At 35.4% G+C, this 25816-nt stretch overlaps 2 protein-coding genes across 4 annotated transcripts; one reads left to right on the top strand and one right to left on the bottom strand.

Annotated features, from left to right (window-relative positions):
* Positions 1 to 3943: 3943 nt before the first annotated feature.
* On the top strand, positions 3944 to 10442 carry LOC111389915 (probable glycosyltransferase At5g25310). Its single transcript, XM_023014902.1, has 4 exons — positions 3944 to 4495; positions 5072 to 5220; positions 8891 to 9242; positions 9730 to 10442. Exons 1-4 carry the CDS (start codon positions 4241 to 4243, stop codon positions 10393 to 10395), a joined length of 1422 nt encoding a protein of 473 aa, XP_022870670.1. The 5' UTR covers positions 3944 to 4240; the 3' UTR covers positions 10396 to 10442.
* A 2182-nt stretch (positions 10443 to 12624) lies between these two features.
* LOC111389908 lies at positions 12625 to 22093 on the bottom strand. Of its 3 annotated transcripts, XR_002701824.1 has the most exons (11): positions 20487 to 22093; positions 19250 to 19723; positions 18831 to 19132; positions 16490 to 17215; positions 16133 to 16405; positions 15833 to 15994; positions 14794 to 15732; positions 14472 to 14687; positions 13783 to 14043; positions 13428 to 13544; positions 13126 to 13250 (listed from the first exon to the last, which is right to left on the bottom strand). XR_002701824.1 is itself a non-coding variant. In XM_023014895.1 (10 exons), the coding sequence occupies exons 1-10, from the start codon at positions 21886 to 21888 to the stop codon at positions 12906 to 12908; spliced, it is 5100 nt and encodes a 1699-aa protein (XP_022870663.1). In that variant the 5' UTR covers positions 21889 to 22092; the 3' UTR covers positions 12625 to 12905. The 3 variants fall into 3 exon arrangements, 2 of the variants coding, with proteins under 2 accessions (XP_022870663.1, XP_022870662.1); XM_023014895.1 differs by lacking the exon at positions 13428 to 13544 and having other exon boundaries at positions 12625 to 13250; positions 20487 to 22092; XM_023014894.1 differs by lacking the exon at positions 13428 to 13544 and having other exon boundaries at positions 12625 to 13250; positions 18831 to 19723; positions 20487 to 22092.
* Positions 22094 to 25816: the final 3723 nt, after the last annotated feature.

The raw sequence follows: 25816 nt of genomic DNA on the forward strand, positions 1-25816 counted from the left end.
ATAGTCAATAGCGGACCAATGACTCGATCAAGGGCAAAGTAAGTGAAACAAACTATGGGATTGCTCATTCAAGAAACCATTGATGGAACCATGTTCGGAACTCAAAATGGAGCAACTTTCATGTTTGGGTCAAATGCCGAATCAACTTGGATCAATTTAATATCGAAGGCCGAAGACGGAGCAAATGATAAGCCTATGCGACCGCATAGACTTATGAGGCTTGCGGTCACATGGAGGCTTGCCGAAACTCAAAGGGGGAATTTTACTTGAACTATGCGACCGCATAGAAAAGAACGTTGCGGTCGCATAAGCTAAAAATTTGGCGAATTTTCTAATTTTGACAATTTTTCATATTTTGTTAGTTTTTTTATTCTTTTCCATATTTTGGGGATTATGATTGAATTTTGCACAATTTTTACCTAATTTTTAGGTTTAGTATAAATAGGAGTTTCCATTCAATTGTTAAAAAAACTTTTGACATTTTTGATATTGAATTAAAAATGAGGAGTATTGTCTTCTCTTCATCGTTCTTTATTGAACAACTTCGAACTTATCAAGTGTTAACTTGTGGTGTTCAAACAACCGGATTTAATTCTTGGATTGCGTGATCAAGAGGTCTTTCAAACGTCGTTCTTGTTGGATTTTTTGGTTCGACTTTCTTTTGGATTAATCCTAAACTTTGGATTAATTTAGCTTTCTTGGGTTCGTCAATCTCGTTGTGGGTTTCGTAGTCAACACTGCTACGGGGTTCACATCATGAAATACGTTGCCTATCGAGAGGAATGAGATTATAGCCTACTACGTTAGAGTCCTTGTAATGGTAACCCTAACTTATTGACTGGAGATCCCAAGATCTTGGTTCAAAGGGACAACTAAGTTATGAGGATTCCATGAAGCACTTAGGAAATAATTTCCTTACTCATTCCTATGATACCAAAGTGCTTTCGGCAGAATTGGAAGAGGTTAAGATAATATTTTAATGATTCATATATCTTGATTAAGTCAAATGGAGTAGGGCAGAATACTCTTAATAGGAGGTCACCTATGTGAGTGTGAAGTGAGGCCGCTTCAATGAGAATTATTTAAGGCTTAAATTCTCTAAAACACTTGTAGAACCAAGAGGAGTTCAGGGCCAAAATGAACCAAGTCATGAACAAGAACGGAATTAGGGAAGACATTGTGTGAGTATTGTTGTCTTGGCTTACACTAATGGCTGGTTGGTTCAAGACATCGTTCACCATCTAGCCAAGTAAGCTCGATAATATTTCACTAAAGAAGGTTCAAAGTCAAAAGCTACCCTGTCCGATGCAATATTTCTCTTCTCTCTCTCTCTCTACAATTGCATGTATTTTGTTGCATATCATTTGCATACTCAAATTTTCATTCATGTGGGGGATTGTTGTCAATCGATTTCCAAATTAACATGAAAGATCGGAAATTGGTTAAGTTAAAAATTGAAATCGAAAAGCGTGACTAACGTGTCAACTTCGGCCGAATATTCTGGCTTGATCCGATGGTCAAATTATAAAAGTAAAAGTCCAACTTGTTCTACTCATCGAGTAGATGATCGTAGTATATTTGAAAATTAGAAATCAATTCCGGGTGAATGAGAAATTGCGGTCCAAAGATTGGAGGAAAATACGGTGGAAAATGGCTAAAATACACTGTCATACGATGTTCGCTCGAGCGAAATATGTTCTACTCGGATTTTTGAAGCGCTGCTCGAGCGAAAAGCTAGCGAAGATGGAATGTTGCAACTATTCGAAAGATTGCACAATTTGGCCCATACCACTTCATCCACACCCCCTTCCTCCTCTATAAATAGGACCCATTGGACCTCCCTAAGGGTACATCAACTCATATTTTGCATTGAACACTCTTCTTCTCTAGCAAAATCTCTCTCCTTTTTCTTGCATAAAATCCCTTTGTAGAGGGAGGAATTCCATCGGTTCGCCGATTCTTGTGGTGTGAAGTGCTGCTACCACAAGATTAAACATCCGTTGTATCTTAGGAGACATTTGCCGTCAATTGTGAGCACCATAGCGGGGCAATATTTCTTAAGAAGAAAGTGTCATCACTTGCCTCAGATTTCATTTCTTTTTCTTCTCCTTTTCTTGTTTCATTTTGATACCTTGATTTTGTGATTTTGTACTACACTTTCAAGTTCACATATCGATAGTTTGATCACGCTCCTACGAGTTAAACATTAATTTGTTTTGATACAAATCAACAATCATCATACCGCTCACATAAATCCCGGAACCCAACAATATTCTTCCACATCCGCATTTTTGGTCAACCAGCAACTCATCTACACAAGTTGGAATTAGCTCACGCTCTCTCGAGTGAGTCCAACATCTGTTTTCTGCAAAAATCAAGGTCAACAATAATTATAAATTTAAAAATATCTAATAATATCATTATAAAATCACATGCAACGCTAGTTACGTACTAGTTCTTCCCCCAAATTCTACAGTATGAGCATCTGGTTTAGTTCAATGTGGTGACCGAGCTGAAGGTGCAGTCACCCTGTGAACTTTGATGCTTGTGGTTGTTCTTATACTCGTGTTTTCTTTTCATTTCTCCATTTGTCTTTTGGCAAATTTATGGTATGTTTATTTTCTAAAATAATTAACTTCGCCAATTAGTGGCTATAGATTTAAATAAGAAAAACGTTCTCTTGAAATTAGAGTTTGACCAACTTATAAATACTTGTTATCTTTGCCAAACATTTGTGGCCCAAATATGTGCTAAAATTCATGAAATTGTTTTATATCTAATTCTTTTTGCTTTTGTGTTTTTAAATTGCAGCATTGACAACTAACTTGTATAATCAACGGATATAGGATCGATCATATGAATTATCAATTAGTACTATGTAAGATTTACTCTATAACTATTGAAAAATTAAATCGAACATACTCAAATTCCAATGTAGCGTTTTGGTAATAATGTTTATGGAAATTGGCTTGAAAAGAATAAGAATAATGTTATATAATATCAATTATTTTTAACAACAGTTAGGTAATAAGATGTTGTTGGTTCAATTAAATGGACCATACATTCTTATAAGTGGTTAAAAATATAATTTTATCCATATATTTTGTACTTAGTAGAACTCACAACTATCTTCTATCTATCATCCACATATTTCATAAGACTCACACTTTACAATTACTTATATTTTAATTTAATCACTTGCTAAAAATATACACTTATTGAATCTATCATATAATCTTAGAAGTGTTACTGCAATTAAAAACCAACAGCAAGGGTAGACACAGGTCGAGTTGGGTTAGATTCGAACCCAACTCAACAACATAATCGACAGTTCAGGTTGGGTGAAATCCCAACTAGAAACCGAATCAATAAGACGAATTAATTGGCTTAAATAGAGTCATTTGGGTCGATTCGATTGGTCAGGTTGAATGAATTTTTTTCCTTCTTAAAATCAAATTTTTAAACCAACCCTCAAATTGAGGTTTTGGGTTGGTCCAAGCCATCCCGAAAGCCAAACCAGCATCTTGAGGCGGTTCAATTCCACACTTTTAGTTTAGGCGAATAATTTGTCCTCACCTGAGCATTGATAGTGGCATTACTTAGATAAGTACTCGATGGTCAGAAGATCAATATAAGAATAAAAAAATAAATATTGCGAGTGAACAAGCCTGTTTGAGGTTACATCATCGAATTATTTTCCGACCGGAATTAATCTCAATTTTTCTAGTCGAATCGAATGACATGCTTCACCTCTTATAACACTGATCACATAGATCGATAATGAGCTTTCATAAAGATGAATAATTAAAAATTGTAGATCGTATGAAATATGTGACTTCGACATTTTTTTTTTTTTTTTTTAAAGATTAAAATTCACACCAAACAAGGGCTAAATTTTGAACAAATGTGAAATAAAACAAAAGCCAGCTCATTTCTTTGAGTTGCATATTGACTGCTAATTTTTAGCTAAATGTCATTTATAACCAAACGCAATTTTGGTAACCAAATTACTTTCTTTTCAGTTTCAATAGTTGTCAAGGCTAAAACCGTTATTTCATTGGCTTCAAGTTCATTCTCTATATCACCATTCCTCACTGCCTGTTTTTTCCGCCATAAATTTCACAGAGTTTCCCTTTCAAAAAAGAAAAATTCAGTGTGCGACGATATATACATACACGTATAAATACATATATACATGCGTCTATAGCATAACTACCTACAGGTACACTCGGTGACAGTGATGATGAAGAGCGATAAAGTCTCTATATCAATTGTTCTCTCTGCTGTTTTTGTGGCATCAATCGTAATTGTGTTTATATTTGGATTTCTTTCTGATAAAAATGGAATTGGATCATTCTATGTAAATTCAGAGGAAGAGATTAAAATACCCGTTGTAGAATTGTTTAGTACTCCTGCACGTACTCATGTTAGTGAAGCCAGAGCTGTTCTTTCCTCAGAATTTACATCTAAATTCAATTCCACCGCCATTGTCACCGTAAGTATTTTTAAATCACGATCCCATATATCTATATCTCCACAATCTTTCTCCGTTTGTGTAATTGACGGATATAGAAAAGCATTTTTATGCACATTCGTGTGAAATTAATGAATACAGAGAAGTATGCGAGTGAAATTAATTCAGAGATGCCGTTCTATACACATCAATCTAAATTAATACCCATTTCATGCTTTGACCTGTACATAATTATGTGAATGCATTTATGTATTGTTACACAATATTTATGTTTGATTAAGTTTAATTTCTTCACGATTTTCATTTGTTTGCGGTTTGATTTAGTATAGTTGTGAAGTTGTTAGCTACCTGCAAAGCATTTTTTTTATTTGATTACAATGCTATGTTGTTCATCCTATTCCGAATTTACAGCCTTGCACACGTTTTTTTGTACGTGTGTGAATTAGTTGTATTGAAATGAAGATTTCATGTTTTTATGAAAAGCCATTGATATGCATCATTCATCATTTAAAGCCTTCAACACGTTTTTGTGTGATTACGATTCCATGAATTTATGAAGATTTAATTAATTTTCTTTGCATTAATGTGAAAATGCAGACAAGGAAAAACAATAAACTGGAGCAAGTACTGGCTAGTGTGAGAGCAGCAATTCGGAAAGCAGCCTCGATAAAAAACCAATCAGTAATCTACAAGAATTATGATCTTTTCTCCGGCCAAATTTATCGGAACCCCAACTCGTTTTATCGGTAAGTAAGTTTCCTCTTAAATTCAAGCAATAAAAGAGAATTAATTAATTAATTTTATTTATTAGAAGTGTTAGAAACTTGTATGTGTTTCAATCGAGATACTAATCAATTTATGCATTCAATAAAGTTTAAGTTATAATTTAAATTGGTCAAACATATTTTTTTGTATCCAGACATGTAGTAGGGTCGTAGTTTACAAATTTACAATTATAACTCTCAAGAATATATTGGTTTTTCCCCCTTACATATAAATACTTATTTGCTTGATAAGCAAGGATTAAAAACTTACGTATGGAGTGACTTGGAAACTTATTTATCGGTAACGTGGGAGCTTAGATTCTTATTTTACATGTATGCTACATGTCTAAATTTTTATTTACGTATTGAATAGTTTGTGTATGAATTATGTATGCAAGGGAAATTGGAAGGGCTCTATGTGCTGTGACTGTGACACCTTTCCTTCTAAAACACTCAGTTTCTTGCTACTGATTCTTAGGAGGGAAAGTGAGAGTCTTGTAATTGACGCATGGAGAGTGTAGTGCGCACACTCATTTTTCCCTCCACTCTATTGTTTTTGCATTTTGTGGAAAACTGATAAAGGCGGCTACTATTACTCTTACTCATGCTTGATAGTGATAAACATTGCTGATGGGCGGCTACGCTCTTTAAGGGTTTGTATTTTTCAAACGAGATATGTTTTCGGACCTAAATGTAATTAAAAATATTTATAGTTTGCCGCTGAGTGAGGGGGAAAAATGCATCTCAAGAAAGTTGGTATGGGATCTCAAATAAATACTGGAATTTCAAGAATATATTCAAATGAACCATAGCCCATCTAAAATCTCAAACAAGCCCTTGAGTTCAAAGATGATTGTAAACAGATGAACCACGTGTCCACTCCAATACTCAGTATGAATGTGTAGGATAAATTTTACCGTCTACATCAGTACCAACGTTTATACATGAAATATTCTTTTACATTCAATTTTATGTTTATTTTTTAAATTTTTCTAAATATCAGTTATCATTTAATTGTAGCATAGATTTGCCAAACCTAAAATGTAGACACAACTATAACTTTGGCCTCTTTTTTTTAGAGACTTAAATACTAAACATTAATAGTATACCGACTCAGTATGAATGTGTAGGATAAATTTTACTGTCTACATCAGTACCAACATTTATACATGAAATATTCTTTTACATTCAATTTTATGTTTATTTTTTAAATTTTTCTGAATATTAGTTATCATTTAATTGTGGCATAGATTTGCCAAACCTAAAATGTAGACACAACTATAACTTTAGCCTCTTTTTTTTAGAGACTTAAATACTAAACATTAATAGTAGAATAAAACTGGACGTCCAGGGGCCTATTTGGCGCCCCCCTATTGGGGGGTCGTCTGACAGTGATAGGCGACCCCCCAATAGGGGGGCACCAAATAGGCGCCTGGACGTCCAGCACGTCTATTAATAGTATACCAACTTTCATCATTCGTAGCCCTCAAATTATGATGTACTAAACATATATAATTACTTTCAAAAAATTCCACTCTCTCTCTCTCCCCTTAAGCAAGATTAGGCTATGAGATTAGCCTGTCTAGTTGCTTAGCAGATGCTACAGAACTCGAGATTGAATAGTATACAACTCCTGTTCTTTTAAATTTCTTGAGCCCCTTCAATCAAGGATCAATTCTTTTCAATGCACCATAGTGTATATGTAGCAAGGTTCTTTTTCGAGGCACATGCCTCAATGAGAGTGAAGGGTGCACTCTCGACTTATTTTCTTTACTTCGGGTGTAGGTTCAAAAATATTAAAAATTATAATTATTTCTTTTATTTGTCTATATCTTAAATTATTCTAGTGTGAATATGTAAGGTTTTTAATTTGTTATATACTTATTTTGTATTTTAGTAATTTTTCAACATTTTTTTTGGTTTTCGGTTTGGCTTACTCTTCACCTCAGTCCTCACAAAATAAAAGTATTTTCAAACATTGAGTCTTTTATTAGATCATCAAGTAGTGTAGGTTCAAAAATATTAAAAATTATAATTATTTCTTTTATTTGTCTATATCTTAAATTATTCTAGTGTGAATATGTAAGGTTTTTAATTTGTTATATACTTATTTTGTATTTTAGAAATTTTTCAACATTTTTTTGTTTTTCGGTTTGGCTTACTCTTCACCTCAGTCCTCACAAAATAAAAGTATTTTCAAACATTGAGTCTTTTATTAGATCATCAAGTAGAGATGATTCCAATAAAATAGGTAAAAAATTTATTTAGTCGACTTCTAATTTATTGGGAAGATGTTTATTTGTTATTGTTGTGTTGTTAGGAAAAATATAAAAAGAAATTAGAAATAAAGTTGGAATTATAAATAAGCTAACCATCTTTAGTATGAACCGTTTTTCATGAAAAACTTGTATACTTTTAGAAGTTTAGAGGATGGGAATATATACTTATAATCAACATGAACCCTGAATATTGAACCTATTTAGCATTATATATTAAGATAATATTTTTTCTTTATTTACATATTGTAAAAATTTTGAACAATTCTATATTAGTTTAAATGTATCCTTGCTAAAAAAATGTATACTATAATTTACAATTAAAAAGTATTTCTGAATTTGAAATCATTGATTATATCTTTAACGTAAGGATATAAGCAAATTGAATGAGATAGAATAGAATTACGAACCTTGCTTGATGTATAGGGAAAGAACTGCCATGATCAATATAGAGGGAATGTGGCATCATTCAATTGGATATGGACAAAAAGTAAAATAAATAAATTCAACTACACAGTGCAGCCAAAGCAGCACCTGTGCAGCCCCTGTTGGTTATTAATCCTAGAATTATGGTTCATTCCTCGCAATTTTGAGAGTTCAAATTTCAGGAATGGAGACAAGAAATAATTCAATAATAGCAGTTATTTAGTGTAATAATTAGTTTGGTTGTACGTTCTGCTACCTTCTTGTAGTATAAATAGCTCACCACTGGATGGCGTCAAAATCTAATTCTTTCTATTAACTGGGAGTCAATCAATTTCATTCCTCTGTGTTTCAAAATTTCGTACTAATTTAAAGTGTCGTACCAGATGGTTTGACATTTATACCTTCCTTTTGCAGGTTGAAAAGTTTAAAGAATCTCCCAATAAATTAGGAATATTGCACTTATTGGTACCAAATTAAGTTTCAGTAACAAGATGGCCTCTACCTTTAAAAAGGAGCAAGTTGATCCCTGGCATTTCACTATACTTACACAATCAGTCCAAATGTTGGAAACTGGTCAAATCTTTGTCAAATCATTGCATGACCCTCAAGAAAATATATTTCACTTCCAATTTCTAGGCAACAATTCAACAAATAAAATATAGTTTCATAAAGTAAGATAACGGAGATTTGAATGATTTTTGTCATTGAAGACTAATTGTATAACTACAACCAAAGGTTGTTGATTCTTCTGCTATTTTATAATGGTTGAGGACCCTCCAGCTATCGTGGGAATAGATTAGGAACAAATAGCACCATTTTCCCCATAAATTTAAGTCCTTTTTCTCTACTCTACCTAATCCATCTCGAGAATTAGAGATTTCAAAATAACAATACATTTGCTTTGATAATGTGTTATTTTCTTAGAACTTATTAGCATGCTCCAAATGCAGGAGTTACGTGGAAATGGAAAGAAGATTCAAGGTTTATGTATATGAAGAAGGAGAGTTACCATTAGTGCATGATGGGCCATGTAAAAACATATACACTAGTGAAGGAAGGTTCATACATGAGATGGAAAAGAGTAACAATAAATTCAGGACAAGAAATCCAGAAGCTGCTCATGTTTACTTCATGCCCTTTAGTGTAACATGGATGGTCAGGTACCTCTACCAGCCTAACACATACAATGTCACCCCACTCAAGGAGTTCGTGTCTGATTATGTGAGAATCATCTCGAGGAAACACTCGTTTTGGAATAAAACTCAAGGAGCTGATCATTTCATGGTTTCCTGCCATGATTGGGTAAGCACAATTAATTCCCTGTTTCAATAATATTTGAATGCCGACCTTAATTACTTGGAAACAATAAATAGAATTGGCTTTTATGGCCTATAACCATGAAACACCAGAAAACTTCTATCACAAACATTGTTACTCAGCGAAATTTATAACGATGTTTCACTCCGGTCATAGAACTTTTAGTTTTGTTGCAATTTAGACACTCCATCTACTCTGAATTAACGTAATGCTGACGTGATATGAAAAAGTGTGTAATTAATTCAATAATGAAACAAAAATGAAAATGAGTAACATGAGTAATTTGGAAACATAAAGAGACCAAGTGGAACGATGCTATAAACCGGTTCACTCACAGTTTTTGATTTATATGCCGATTTCTAGTTTATTTGAAAGATTGTGTCGCGTGATTAATATGTACAACATTTTTTTTTTATTTTTTTTTTGGGTATTAAAGAAAGATAATGAAATTTTGCTGTTTAAATTGTACCAGGGGCCCATGACTTCACAAGGCAATGCATTTCTATACAACACATCAATTCGGGTATTATGCAATGCCAATTCTTCTGAAGGATTCAATCCAAAGAAAGATGTGAGCTTGCCAGAAATACATCTGTATGGTGGAAAAGTACCCTCAAAGCTGCTCCATCCCCCGCCATTTAACAGTTCAAGGCCGCTTCTCGCATTTTTTGCTGGTGGAGTTCACGGCCCCATTAGGCCGATCCTCCTCCAACATTGGAAAAACCGGGATTCGGACATTCGTGTATATGAGTACCTTCCTAAAGATCTAGACTATTACAACTTCTTGTTACAGTCGAGGTTTTGCTTATGTCCTAGTGGGTACGAAGTTGCTAGTCCAAGAATTGTCGAGGCCATTTATGCTGAATGCATCCCGGTCATATTATCTGATCACTATGTGTTGCCCTTCAGTGATGTGTTAAGATGGGAGGCCTTTTCGATACAGGTTGAAGTTTCGAAAATTCCTAGGTTGAAGGAGATTCTGATGGCCGTGTCGGAAGACGAGTATAGGAGGCTGAAGGAGGGACTCAGGGCTGTAAGGAGACATTTTGTGCTAAACAAGCCAGCGAAGAGGTTTGATGTGTTTCATATGATATTACATTCTGTATGGCTTAGGAGATTAAATTTAAGGGTGGGATAAATGTTCATAGGCCGTTTATATGCTTCCCTGCAGTGTAATTCTCTGTAGTGAAGTCCTAGTCAATTTTTTCATAAAAATGAATTAATTATATAAATTTTGCCTTTTTAGAATACAAAATATATAAGTTGAATTACAGATTGAGTAATTTGATTCAATTAATATTAAGAGCTTGATCATACATTATAACTATCTACATGATGCCGTTAACAACATGATGTTGATATTTTATAAAACTTTAAATCTTATTATCTTAATAACATGAAAACCTAATTATTTTATTATCAAGATCCTCCTTGTCAAATCATCAAGAAAATTAATAATGCGAAACATACCTTAATTCTTTGGAAATGATTTTTTATTACTGAATCTTGATTTCGAATCTTAAATCTTGAAAATCAACTTAGAATTCCTTCTTGATTGGTTTATTGCTTTCAATCTTGAATTTTGCCTTATTGGATTCTTTGATTTTTGTTCTTGATTCATAATCTTGATTCTTGATTGTAGATTGTATGTTCTGGACTGTAGGATATGTTGATAAGATGACACAAAAAAATGAGAAGTTGTATATAAATTGGAAACTATAACCTTAAATATATTTTCTTTATGTATTTCACACATTATGAAATACAATTCTAAAGGAATCCGACTTCTACACATATATTTCGACTCACTTTATTTAGATGCCTTAAATTCAATTACTTAAATTCTTTATTAGATCGCTTTAATTTTAAACTTAACTTTAAAGTAACATTTATACACAACTAATTAATTACATATATAGGCCACATGACAAGTTAAATAATTTCCCAACACATGAGCCATCTCCTATTCTTGCATTTAAGGTAATAACAACTTAAGCCCACGTTTTTCCAAAGTTCATTTTCAATCACATTCTCTCAATAAAATAATAGTACACGTGGATCATAACTTTTTCCTATCTTTTAACTACACATTCTCCAAAAACCAATTTTCACAAAATCTATTCTAAAATAATATACATCAAACATGCCCCAACTTAATGACCTTCCTTTAAAAAACAAATTGACCTTTAACAGCCAAAACAATGAAATATATCGGCTGCGACCAGACTGTGACGATAAATTAGTTGAGGACGAAGGACCAATTATGCAATTTTCTCTTGCAAATTAGTATCTCCAAGTTAAAAAGATTATTCAACTCTTAATTGCTTTGTTCAACACTAGACAATGACAGGGTATAAGTAACAATTTATTTTTAATTCAACATGTATGTCAATGCTTCTGCAAAATATGTCCTCACTGAAATAGTAACTCAAAAGTGCTTGCTCTGAATGGTTGATCAAGCAAACTTTCGTCCTCATTTATTGTCTCAATTGTATTTAAAATGTGAGGAGACGTAATTATTTTTCACCAAAACTTTATGTGGGCGACTAAAATTTATATTGTTTTGAATTGATCCATTTAAATTTGATCGTGTAATGGATGATCAAATTGTAATAAAATAATTTAAGTTCAATGAAATGAAATCAAAATTTAGTTCAGCAATTGATCTGAAACAAAATAAAATTTACTCGTTCAGAGGCAGAATTTTGAAACAAGTATAAATTTGACTGGCATGTCTCAAATTTCATACGGAGGGCCATTGAAAATGAAGTTCAATTCACGTATGCTCATGTACCGTTCACATAATTAACCCGCCACATTTAAGTTAAAACGCATCCCACGAACATCCATGTGGTGTGGCTTAGAAAATAGTTGTGGAGGAAAGCCCTCTCAATAGAAAGACTATACAGGCTACCGGCTTCTAAAAGTCTTGTATTATAATACTTTCTAGGGAGGTCCTCTTCGATTTCGAATTATCAGCTTCTAGTTAAGAAGATATAACATAAAGTAAAAAAGCATTTACTACCATAAGGAGCATGCTATACGTACACAGCGTTGCTACGCCCATGTACACTCCCTTCACAAGAGGGAGGGCCACGATTTTTTTTATTGGGTGCCCCCCGGGGGAGTGTACACAGATCTGTCAACCACCTTTTTTTTGGGGGCGGGGCGCAGGGCAGGGGGGTATCAAAATCCCTACCATAAAATGTATTAAAAAATGGATCACTCTGTATCTCTGTAGCCCCATACCCTACAGCAAGCAATTCTATCGCAGAAAACAAAACAATACGACCATAGATGAATCTCATGGTAAGCTAAATGCCTAAAACTTCGACCCGCAAGAGCACAGAGGGGTGACAGGATAATAAAAGAAAATGCAAAGAAGTTAGATGAGAAAACAAAACTTTCTCGATGATTTCAATTAATTTAAGTGAGGATCGACTCAAATATGGCATTTGCAACTGTTAGTTCTATTGGACTCACATGCCCAGGTAGCATAAGAATATGTACCGAACACTCACAGGTCCACCAGCCAAAATGCCCAAAAAAAAAAAAAAAATTCAGAAAAAGATAAGAATCCCTTTATCTTGGAAAGCTACCGAGCTGTTAATAGGTAGTATCTTGCCACAGGACGAAGTTGCCCCATTTTCAAGAACGACTGAACCAGGGTCCACCCGCACCATTTACATGCCCATTACTGTGGACCCCAACTCCATTTGGGATTATTGAAGGGGGCAATCCTACCGCCATTGGCGGCGGAGCAGCTGGGTACAACCCATGCGTGGGTGGAAGGTTGTGGGGACTTACAAGAGGACTGCCAGCTGGACTTCCTTTATGGTGCTGGATGGCACGTATCTGTTGAAGTCCTTCTTCATGAATGTGTGACAACGTCTCCAACTCCTTCATTGATAAAGTTTCCAAACCGGCACCATACAGAGGGGCGTGTCGTGACATTTCTTCCTGAAGCTGAGCCTCGACATGATGTATATATTGCTGCCAAAAGAGAGATGTCAGAACCCATCAGACAAGCAACAGCCATTCAAATGCCAATTTTACCTTTTCCAGGAAACAAGCCAAAATCAAATAACAGGAAAAATAAAAATCATAAAGCTCTAGAAAGTGTTTGGAACTAATTAAGTTTTCGACAACAATAGAGGGATATGTAGTTACCTGGTATCACTACAATTAACTGCCTTTTCAAGTTAATGCAAATCCATTCATTGGCCAGTGTGAAGATGCCACTTTGTACAACAATTTCATGCCTTAGATCAATTGTTATCATCTAATCTATAAAGAAATCAAGTAACAAGTTCGACATAACTTAAAAATTAGTTTAAGAGAATTTACCCTAAGATGAGACAGGCTATTCATTCCCCTTTTAATTATTTCCTCAATTAAATGAGTGCAAGATAGAAGCGAAATTAATCAAAAAGCTTTCAGTTGGCTTAGCACTGAAAATAACTAAAAGAAGATCAAGGATCTACCAAACAAAATGCGAATTAAGCAAGGAGTTTAAAGCAAAGACCTCGCAGGCTTGTAATTTGGATTCCATCGCATCAATATATGCCTTGCATCGAGCAACATGTTCCTCCTTCTCACGCTTCTCTCCTTCAGCTTGCACAACTGTTTGTTTCAGCCTATGAACTTCATCCTCAAGTGATTGCCGAATCTCTTCTCGAGTGACATTTTCTGCAGCATATCGTTTCAGTTCATCATCAAATATTTTCCGTGCTGCTTCAGAACTCTTTAGCCTTTCAGCAAGAGTATTTTTCTCCTTCATTACCCTCTGAGACATTCAAAATTTATCATCAGGCAAAGCATCAACACAATGATTCATAAGTGCTCAAGTCCTAAGCCTTCATAAGAATGTGATAAAAGTGCTCCGGCGAAAAAGAAAGCTGTTTTGTTCTATTATCACTTATGAATGTCAGAGAAGGATGCAAGACCCCAGATCATTTAACACTTCAAAAAAATTTATTCAATTTAAACTCGGATTTTCAAGAAACGCCCTATCAAAGTTTAAAGATCATTTCCCATTCAAAAAACCATGCAAAAGAAATTACTTTCCTTTTCCACTGTCAAACTGCCCCATGTTAGCTCTCTAAAAGAAGTTAGCAAATATTGTAACATATATCTTTCAAAAGATTTCAAGAGCATTTTAAGTCACAGATGACAGCTACAAAGAAGTGCAAAAACAAGATAAGAACGTCAAACCTTCAATTCATCACGCTTTCTAGACTTCAATTGGGAGAGCTGTGTCTCTGCATCATGTAAACGATCTTGAAAAAATTTCTTCTCTGCCATAAGCTTTGTGATTTCGTCATCTCGTTCTGAGCGAACCCACTCAAGTTGACACTCAAATTCTTGTATCTGTTCTGTAAGCTCCTTTCTTTCTCGAGCAAAACGATCTGTCTCAGCCTTCATCTCGGACTGCCATTCCATATAAGTGTCAGCAGCAGTGATATTTTTCTTTCTTTTCCACACATATACATGTATATATGCTTGAAACATTAGTGGACGAAGAGATATTATGTACCTTTAGGCGGCTAGTAGTAGCCTCCGACTCGCTCAGCCTTTGAGACAAAATAGCTTTTTCTTCAGACATAGTTGCACTTTCAGCTTTTCTTTCATCACGAACATGAAGAATCTCGTCTTCACTGGCACATAACTGATGCCAAAGAGCTGCCCGATCAACATTTGCAAGTTCAGCAACCTCTCGCATCATGCTCAGCACTGGTCTAACTATTTCTTGCTCCTCACACACCAAGATCACCAAAATATCCAAATCCAAATCTATTTCACGACTACTATCTGCAGTACTTGTAGCACGATTGACAAGTCTCTTAAGCATTCTAATTCTGTAAGACTCATCAGCATACCATTTGAACAACATAGGGTACAGCATCTTTACAAATACTTTAACACACAGGTCCTTAGAGAGTGCTAATGTCTCCACAAGACCAAGAACCGAGGTGAAATCATCTCGTTGGGCCGTCAGTTGCTCAAGGGCTTCTCCCTCTACAACTAGATCCGGTTGCTGATAACTCTCAGCAATATATTGTGCATTCAAATTCAAACGGCGAGCAAGGCGTCTTTCCAAGACCATGGCTACAGACTGAGGAACAAAAGCTCCACGTGCTACAGCTCTCTCAAAAGTTTGGGAGGCTTCAACAGCAAGGCAAGGGATAGATAACATCTCAATTAGGATATAGATGTCAGTAAAATGATGTCTAGCACGGAATGCTTGCTCTTCCACTATATGTAGTCTTTCAGAACTAGACCCACTTTCACCAAATATGAAAAGTCCACAAGGGATTGGGGAAGGAATGTCACCAAAATCATCATCACTATCAATATCTCGAAGAATAGCTTCAGCAATATCTGCATAACTATTTACAGTTCCACTCAAATAATCTAAGACACATGGAGAGATTTCAGTGCCTAAATATTTTAGCCTGGCTCGAACAGACCTTACCTGCAACGAAGACCAACAAAAGTTAATAACATGCTAAAACGAAGCAAGCAGAAAAAGAAATCAGGCTATGAAAATAGATTTGGTTTCCATTCGTGCATACTGCTTCAGGAAGATGTTGGCAATGTAATGCAGCTTTGAATATAAAGTCCACTGTCGCCGCAAGAGGTTCGTCATTAGAATCAGCCAAAAGCTCTAACGACTGAAAAAGAACACGTTCCCAAACTTCACTGCTACATTCCAACTGACTAAGTGCTCCAAAAACCTAAGGAACAAAGAGTTAAAGCTTAACTATAAGCAGTGAAAAGTAATCAAACTAAGATGACATTATCTGGGTAACACCTATGATCTTAAAGTAATCTAAAAGCAACAAAAATGCAGTTAGCAGTCCCAGATTCCTTACAGGCAAACGCAGTGAAGGTTCTGCGTCTGGCTTCTGAAGACGATCTAAAAGTGCAGAAGCAGCAAGTGGATGTTCTGAATGCTCAACTAATTTCGGAACCAAAGCAACCAGGTCTGGTTGTAGATGCATTGGAGCTTTATCCAATACAAGAGCAATCTTTTGTGCAGACTGTGGCCTTCTTTTTGGTTCTGGACAACCTTGTAGAACGGCTCCATCAAGTGCCCTCAACGAGTTCACTATCAATCCAAGAAGCTCCTCCGATTGCTCCGGCCACTTAGCATGAAATGAATCTTTCATCAATATATACTATACCAAGTAACCAAGAACTTAATTAGAAAAGATAATATAGCATGATACCTTGGACCGCAAGGAAGGATTTTCGAACGAATCGGTAGCAGATGTTTCTGGTGGACAAGTAGGCTGTCCAGGATCAGCTTTAGAAGGTATATTAGTTCCATTAACATCTGAGCTTTGTACAGCAGATGCATTTATGGTTTCATCTATTCCTGAATCAAATCTCTCACATGTGGGAAGCTGGGCAGATTCTGTAGCTCCATCATCTCTACTACTTTCCACTGGACTAATTGTTCCACTTCCATCTGGGGAAGGTTTGGAGCTCATATCTGAAGAATCATCATTCGAACTTCCTTCTGAGGGTTGGCAACACTCAACCATTATATCTAGAAGTAAATCAATGATTGCTTGTTGCAAAACTTTTACTCCCATTAGTAAATTCATCAGACTAGGAGAAGACTCGTCATTCTTATTGATCTTCTTCCCATCATTAGTTCCAGATATCTTTGTAGGAAGAAGCAAGCGTTTAACTTTTGCAGGGTCATCGAGATAAACCCGAAGTCCAGTCAAAAAACCAGCTATTGCCCCAGCATCCATAAGAAGTTTCTCTCTCAATGTGACCTGCAACTGAGAAGGATTATCTCCATAAGTAAGGTGAAACCCTGCTCTAGAAAGAAGATTTCTGAAGATGTCTTCCTCATCTCCACTTATTCCTTCACTGTCATCAGAATCAATGAGTTCATCAGGGTCAGTTGTCAGAGCATCTTGGTCATCTTCAGAAGCCAAAACCTGACAAAAGGAAGTCCAGGATATAACACCGGTAAATTGAGATTAATATGGAAACATGAACAGAGTTTAGAAACATTGAGCACTTGGGAGTTGGGACAATATCATTAGTAAGAAATGGCACTCATTTCAAATTTTTGCATCAATATACGACCTGCACATGCCAGCTAAGGGATTATGATAAGTTTTATTAAAAGAAAACGGTCTAAGGTAGAATGCTGCCATATCTAAATATTTTTATCATTTTAAATATGCAAGCGATTAAATGAAGGTCTCAAAACTTCATATGATGCATAAAGTCCGAGATAAAATATAACAAGTACAAAGGCTAAAGTTGGCTGGCAGATGAATGAGATCATTTTAGGCTCATTCAAGAATTCTTAAACTCGTGTGTATAAATTTTCCACATAATTTTGTAGTCATTGTTGTAGCTAATAAACTCTAAACGCAAATGTCAAGATTTCAGAATGTCAGACTCAATTAAAGATTCCAAAATGAAATGTTTCTGAAGCAAGAATTATCTACTATAAGCATTCATGATAGAATCAAATCAAATTTCATGTGTGCAGTAAAAGCGAAAAAATTTCCACATAGCAAATGGAATCGTCTGGTGCAACTTCAAATTTTGTACCAAGATCATTTCATGAAAAATACAATATATAGTATGACAATATGATACGAGAAAGTATATTTATTTTAAAAATTACACCCACAGATAGCAATGAATTCATCCACTACCTCCCAATCCTCACATGTGCACCAGGAGCAAGCGCACACATACATATATAAATAGTTCCAGTTACAGTATATAAAGGGGCAAACGAAGCAACAGAATCATATACTAATAGTTGATTCAGGACGCAATGAGTAATATATAAAACGAGCTACAAGGAACACTCCAAGCGAAAATACTAATTTATCAGTTACCTTGGTTCCTTCTGTTTTTTGTTTCTGACGATAACAATCATAATTCAAAGGGATAAACCATCATAAAGGAGGTTTAGCCCAGTCAGCCTCTTAAGGAACGCATTTGTTGATGCATTTGTTGATTTCCAAGATCACAATTATTCAGGCAGTAATTATTAAATCAACTGCAGTCTGAAGATATCTATTTCCCTACAAAAAATTAACAATTAAAAGGGAAACCTAATCTGGGGTCCTAATATTCATCTCTTGTAGGGATCTTGGTGCTACAATTCCATCCGACATGATGACCCAAGAAATGTGGAATTATGGCATGTATATTACATGCAAAGTGGCAATTGTTTAAGTGGTAGAAAGGAATTGTTCAAGAAGATGATTTTGGCAACCCATCTAAGCCAAAGCATCTGAACCATTATTTCCTTTCATTAAGGTCTATGATTTATTTTCCAAAATTAAAGGCACTGTGCTGATGTGTGACAAGAAGAGAGACAAAAAACAACACGTGCCTTTCAAAACCTTCCCAGGGCAATATGCTATAACTGTGGAATTCGTACTTTGTTAGCTAAGATCCAAGTGTAGAAGAAATTGGATAGCAATGAGGGTAACGTTAGAGCACTTGGAAGAAATTTCCTTCGCTTCAAAGGGGGCAAGGGGGAGGTAGCAGATTATGATGCTAAATAAATGAATTGCTAACCTCTAAGTCAGCAAACTCAAACCAGGGACAGCAGTCCAGGATCTCACAAACAAATACAACTGTATCACGTACAAGAAATCCTGCATCAGCTTCCAACATGTCAGACACCTTCATGAATTGAAGAACAGAATTGTTCCATGTCTTAGTGCATATAGATGACTCCTTCCAAACAGTTTTAGATTGAGTTTTTTGATTCACTATAGCCATTTTGTATTTGACCCAAAAGTTCTTCTCAGGATCACTGCTAGCTGATTGGTCACTCTCCAAATATATGCATATGGTGTCAAAAGACTCATAAACTCCTGCAAGAACAAATGTGGTGTTGATGAAAAACTCAAAATTAGTCATCAGAATGAACACCAAGAGAAGATATGGAAGTTTCAACGTTAAAAAGTCAAGATCGAGGAAAATCCACCCACCAATCCGAAGCTCACATCCACCAGCTTGAAAAAATTTACTAAATATTTTTCGCGTTTCCATTATTTCCTTGAAGGACAAGAAGTTCTCAACCTTCCATGTGAATGAACTCCTTTTACCAACAGTCTCAAACTGAGAACTGACATTTCCCAACTCAGTTTCCTGATCAGTGAAGTCCTGCATTATGGAAGTCTCCTTCAGTATAAGAACCTCAGCAGAGAAGACAACAGTGTCCTGGACTAGAAATCCAGAGTCTTGGTCAAAGAGACTGGTGAGTGTCACGAACTCACGCCAACCCCAGTCCTTGGCAGCCTTGGAATATCGATTTTGAGATTCCTTCATGACTGACTTGTCCTCCATCCTCTGGTTCACAACTGATAGACGATGGCTCACAAAACAACTCCAATCACCATTAGCAATTCGTGAGTCTGTGACTTCAAGAAATACAGAAAGGTGGCATGGAGGTTGTGACTGCCCTGATACCATGAAGCATAAATGTTATATTCATCAGCTCAACAGCTTAATTAGGATGTAAGGAAATCTCAATAAGCTATATGAACAAGTGATATCCCTTTTCATTTATCAAAAAATGGAACTACTAGCCTCAGCAGTCCATATGTCCATTACACCACTTAGTTTAGTCCATATGTGACCATACAAACATATGTTAAATGTCTCAAATGCAAGGATGATTCTGCATGGGGAATCTGAAATTTGTTATCAAGACAATGTCCTTTAACCATAGATATATATTATTTTTGTTGCATAATTCTGCTCATAATGTCAAGAAGGTATATAGATCAGCTTAAGAATAACAAAAAACATGATGTTCAGGCAGCAAGTTCTACTAGGACTGAAGTTTAGATGTATGACCAACACATATAAGATGAGCTTTTTCCTTCTCAATCAAAGTACAAGTAAGATCCAGTACTCCACTTTTCAGCATTTAAGCATGTATAAGCTCTACAACTGGCTTTACAATCCCAACAGCAGGACATAACTTAATAGCAAACAAGCCCTTGCTCTCTACCACACACCTTCAGCTAGACTAATGCGTGGGGTAAAACTCAAGGGCACAAGAACAACAAATGCCGACATATTAATATTGCTAGCATCTTTTTCACCTAAATATAAGAACAACAAAGAACTTCAGATGCCACTACCCTTCAAATTTAATAAAATGAGATAAGAACAAATATACAACAGGTATTCCCTCCAGAGTAAATGAATACAACATACCTCTGGGGTAAACAATAAGTCGGCAATCCCGATTCCCAATCTGAAACCTCCTGCTCTTAATGCAAAGCCCTGTAATCTTCCTCTTCTTTAAAAGGTCCTTCAACCGTGTAAAATTTTCAATTCTCCATGTAAACTTCCCCACATGCCCATCTGCTTTCCTCACATTGCCACCATTTCTCCCACCAATCAGTGTACCACTCTTCGAGAAACTACTCAACTCCTTAATCACGTGGAATGACGTGCTAAAAACCGCCGTATCTTCCACCAAAAAGCCTGAGCTGGACCCCATGAAATCTGCCATCTTCATATAGTCATTCCACCCCAAACTCGTGTTATCTCCGGTCTTATTATCTGCAGCAAACCGCCCATAGCTATCCCTATGCACATGATTCAAACCATTACCAGGCTTCTGATTCAACACTGACATCCTAAATAAACACCAGCAACTCCTATCCAACGCCATCGCATTCTTCTCTGTATCTTTACTCTCCAAACACATGGACAAATACTCCACTCCATTAACAATACTCTGATAAACACTAATTCGTAAATTACACTCCCCAGCCGGGAAAACAGGGCTCATTATTTTCTGTGTCTTTATCATCTCCTTAAACAAACTAAAATTATGCACTTTCCAAGTAAACTTCCCACTCAAAACATCCCCTACAACTGGCCCCACAACCCCGCTCCCGGCCATATTTGACACATTATTCGACTGCAAATCATAATTATCACGTGCAAAGGAAAAGGACTCATGGAGGATTAAAATATCTGCGGTAATGAGAATGCAATCATTCGAGGAATGCAGGAAGCCAAGCTTAGGGTCTAATAGGGAGTTAAGGGAGGCAAAATCGCACCAGCCATGGGACTTCTTCTTGGAGGAGAATCGGTGCCAACTGTCACGATGCACGGACTTCGAGGGATCCGAGGGATTGTCAATGGCGAGGCGGTAGCTGGCGAAGCAATCCCACTTAGAAGAGGCGGTGTTGCGGGGGTCCATGATTTGAAGGTAAATGGAAAGGTAACCAGGCAGCGCCTGCGAGTCACCCTTGGGGTAGATTAACAAACGGCAGTCGTAGCCGCCAACCTCAAAGTACTTGCTCCACAAGGCGCGCGACTTGACCCTCGGGAAATTGGCGATGGTCCACTTGCAAATAGCAGAATAGTCCCCCCGCATCTCCACCACCACCGACTCCGAAGATGCCGTCGTGGCGATGGCAGAGGTGGATGCCACGTCCCTCGACGGATCCTCGACCGCTAGGGAAGGCTTCTCAGGAGGAGGGGATTGCTGGTGCGGTGATGAACACGTCGATGATAAAGTCATGGGGGTAGCATCGCAGGAAGACACGGCAGCGTCAGCGGCGGAGGACGGCAAGTTTTGGTGGTGGTGGTGGTGTTTCATTGTTAGGTTTTCTAGGGTGGTCTAGTTGATTGATTCCTATATATATATGTTCTCTGTATATTTATTATCGTTTTATCGCTGACTGATCACACAGAGAGATAAAATGTGTGTAAATATATCTAGAGAGATATTATTATGTGGGTGAGAGAGTTAGGGTATGCGTAGTCCAAACTACAAGAGGGGTTTGGGGACGAAAGTGAGACGGCATAATAGTTAAGGTGAGCAGCAACAGAACTTATCTTTTCTCATTTTTGCCATGTTTGGCAAAGCTTAAAACATCTATAAGTTTACTGGTAATTTGATTATTAAAAAAAAAAATGTCTCCAAATGAATTATTTTTTTTATTAGACACCATTAAAGGTAGGGAAAATTGCAGTCACGGTACCAAATCTTTCAATTTTAAGCAGACTTTGCCTAAACCTTGTTTTGTTGTACTCCAATACCAAACCTTTCAAAAATAGCACTTGAAGACCAAATTGATGATTTCTGTTAGTTTGACCATTAGTTAACCCAATAAATTGACTTTAACCAATTTTAAAATGTGTAAAATGGTAACTTCGAATTAAAATTAAAACAAAAAAGGAAATAAAATGGTTTTCTTCTTCACCCATCCCCAACCCACCACTTCTGTCCCTGAAAAGCAATCGTAGATGTCAACACGTCCAATGGCACCAATCTTCTACAAGATTTATGATTTTCCTAGAACACAATATTTTTGTGCACTTCAATTTTCACTATTTAACCTCAATTCTTCTGGTCTGAAATGTTAGATATTTTTCATCATTTTGCATGTATTTATTTTTTGTTTTACGAATGATTTGCCGTCTAGACTAGTGTTTGCCACTGCGCAACGGGGATCGTCAAGGGGGCAGCGCCCCTCGTGGAGGCTCGGGGGCAACGCCCCAAAAAAAGAATTTTATTTTCAAAAGTCTTTGAGTAGGTGCATCTGTTCGTTTTTGACAGTTAAATTTCAACAGATGTGTTCTTCATTTCAATGGACACACCTATTCAAATGGTTGCCTCAATTTCTATAAATTTTGGGCGAATTCTCGTTTATAAAACATATTAAAAAATTATTCTTCTCTCTTTCTCTTGGCATCATCAATTCTTTTCGAGTGTCTTATTGATTTAATCAAATAGTCACAATTTGAATCAAATGCCTCCATTGTATCCTGAGAGAGATTTTCTATCATATCTCATTTGCGACTTCGTTGGATAGGGAAGAAATATCTCTTAAAAGATAACGTTTTTCGAGCCTTGGTGTTCATTAAATTTTCAGATTTCCCTACATTTTTCTCAACATGAAACACCAAAATCCTAACAAAATAAAGCCTTCATAGTAACTCGAAATGATTTTACATAGTAGAGTTCGCACTAGCCATTTTCGCACACTTTTCAAACCCCAAAGTTATGATTTTTTGTAACATATTTTTCAACGATTTATAGAAACACTTTTCACAGCAAATATTTCGAAGCAACAAATTTGGTGGATTAGAATGATATATTTTCACTATTTGGAGGTGAAGTAAGTTGAGATTAGTTGTTTGTTAGTTTGTGATTTTAACACTCGACAAAATGTCAAAAAAAATGCCCAGAAAAATGAAAATCATACTCAAAATACAAAATAAAAAAGGGTTTCCGTATATTTACCTTCTTAGCTTAGAAAATCGAATGCAAAATATGATAGGCTGGCTCACAATGGAGTGAAACCCTAGTTAGGTGTGAAGAGTATCTTTTCTTCAAATTCTGTATATTCTCTTTAGTTTCTGTATGTTTTCAACATTGAAGTCTATCTTCTCTTCAATTTTCCTAGATGGTGCCATCGGACGGGGGTGGGTTTGGGGAATAGGATTGGTGAAGAAGAAGACCCTTTTATTTCTTTTATAGTTTCTTTAAATTTTTATTCAATGTTAATAATTTACCACTTTTAAAATTGGTTAAAGTCAATTTATTGAGTTAACTAACGGTCAAACTAACAAAAATCATTCATTTGGACTTCAAGTGTGAAATTTTGAAAAATTTGGTACTATGAGTGCAACAAAATAAAGGTTTAAATAAAGTCTGCTTAAAACATAAAGGTTTGGTACTGTAACTTCAATTTTTCCTTAAAAGTTTCTCACTGTGGTACCACTATAAAGCAATAAAAAAATCTAAGTAGAATAAGGCGCTTGTGTGTATTGTGTAAATTTAAACTAGAGTTTATAAGAAAGATGGATTCAACGTGATCATTCTTGGGAAGCAAAATGGGGATGGAGAAAATAGCATCTCCAAGGAGGCAATGAATTGAGAGAATTGTTAGTCATATGTACAAAAGAAAGATGTACAGGTGACGTGAACATAGATTATAAAAATTCAAATGGAATATTTTCATTTTTTCATACAACACAATCATATTTGAAATGACGTGACACCTTTTAGTACAATTCAAGTTCTCAATGAGAATGCTCTTAACTTTAAAGTAATCAATACCTAAATGTCAAATTGAGTAATAATTTTACTTTCTACGAGAAAAAATAATGTGGGAAACATAATTTATTTAAAGGTAAGTTTGCCTTGCAAACATGTTTAGACAATCACGTAATTAATAGTTCATGTCCTTTTTTTTTCTTTTTTTTGAGAGAGAGAGAGAGCGCGCATATTATTACATCTTTGGAATCTTATTGGACCTTCTTGAATTTATACACAAAAATTATTGGAAATTTTTTGAATATTTATGTGATGTTCGAATAATTTAAGAGCACCAAATTGTGTAAATTCTACAAATACTTGTCAAATAGCGCACAATCAATTGTATACGATAAGCTATCTTGTTTCTTGTTATAATAAAAAATCATATTTCTTAACATAGAATTATAAGTTTTTAATTAATGTTTGTTCTTTTCCATTAAAAGTATATATCAAAATAGAGAAAAATCATTTGTACAGAAAAATGGTTGACATTCCTTTTGACAGATACTCACATTGTTGTGGGACCCGCAAATTAAAATATTTTGAAAAGAAAAGTGGGACCCCCAATTGTGAGAATCTGTCAATCATCATGTCATCCATTTTTCTGGAAATGTAGCATCTCTCATCAAAATGTTATCTTATATACTTTTTTGAGATTTGTGCATAAAGTGAAACAAGTTTGAGCAATAAACAAAATAAGTAAAATCCGTCATAGTTGTTCAATTTACAACATTAATTTCATGTAGTTCTCAAAGTCTATTTTATTTAGTCCATGTTTGTCATCAATTTTCTCCCATTCTTTTTCGTTATTTTTTTTTACAGTATTCATTTTCAACCACACATTCTTCATTAAAATAATATTACAAGTAAATCAAAAAAATTTCATTCTCTCTTAATCACACATTTCAACATCAATCACTATTTCATAATACATTCTTCCCAAATAATGAGGGACAAACACACCCTTAAAATGGTCAATAAATTTTATAATTGTTTTTCGTTGAAGAACTCGCTGCAACACCACGTCATATTAAATAAAAAGCAATCTTCAATAATCACTTGTAAATAAACTCAAGTTGTAAAGCTTTAGCTACATTACTAATCTTTTTGAGCAAGTCAGATATAGCAAAAATAGAATCAATGCCTTCTTTCTATTTCCAAATTTATTCCTTATATAAACCGACATATATAAAAAAATACAAGACGAAAGCACATTTTAAGAAATCACCATAAAAGGCCCTTATGCTCATAAAGAAGAATGAACTGGACTCTAAAGGGGAATTATTCAAAATTCTAATATTTCGTTAGCATAAATAATTGGTATTGTTTATTATTTACGATTGGCCATGTTTAAAAAGTTTACTTACAAGTATAAAACTAAAAATTAAAATAAATTTATTTTTGTTAAAAGAAAATTAAAATAAGTAACTTATTTGAACAATAAAATAAGAACGGCTTAAAATAGTGATTTGTGTTATAA

The sequence above is a fragment of the Olea europaea genome, unplaced genomic scaffold (assembly GCF_002742605.1).
Source record: "Olea europaea var. sylvestris unplaced genomic scaffold, O_europaea_v1 scaffold632, whole genome shotgun sequence".
NCBI classification, from domain to species: domain Eukaryota; kingdom Viridiplantae; phylum Streptophyta; class Magnoliopsida; order Lamiales; family Oleaceae; genus Olea; species Olea europaea.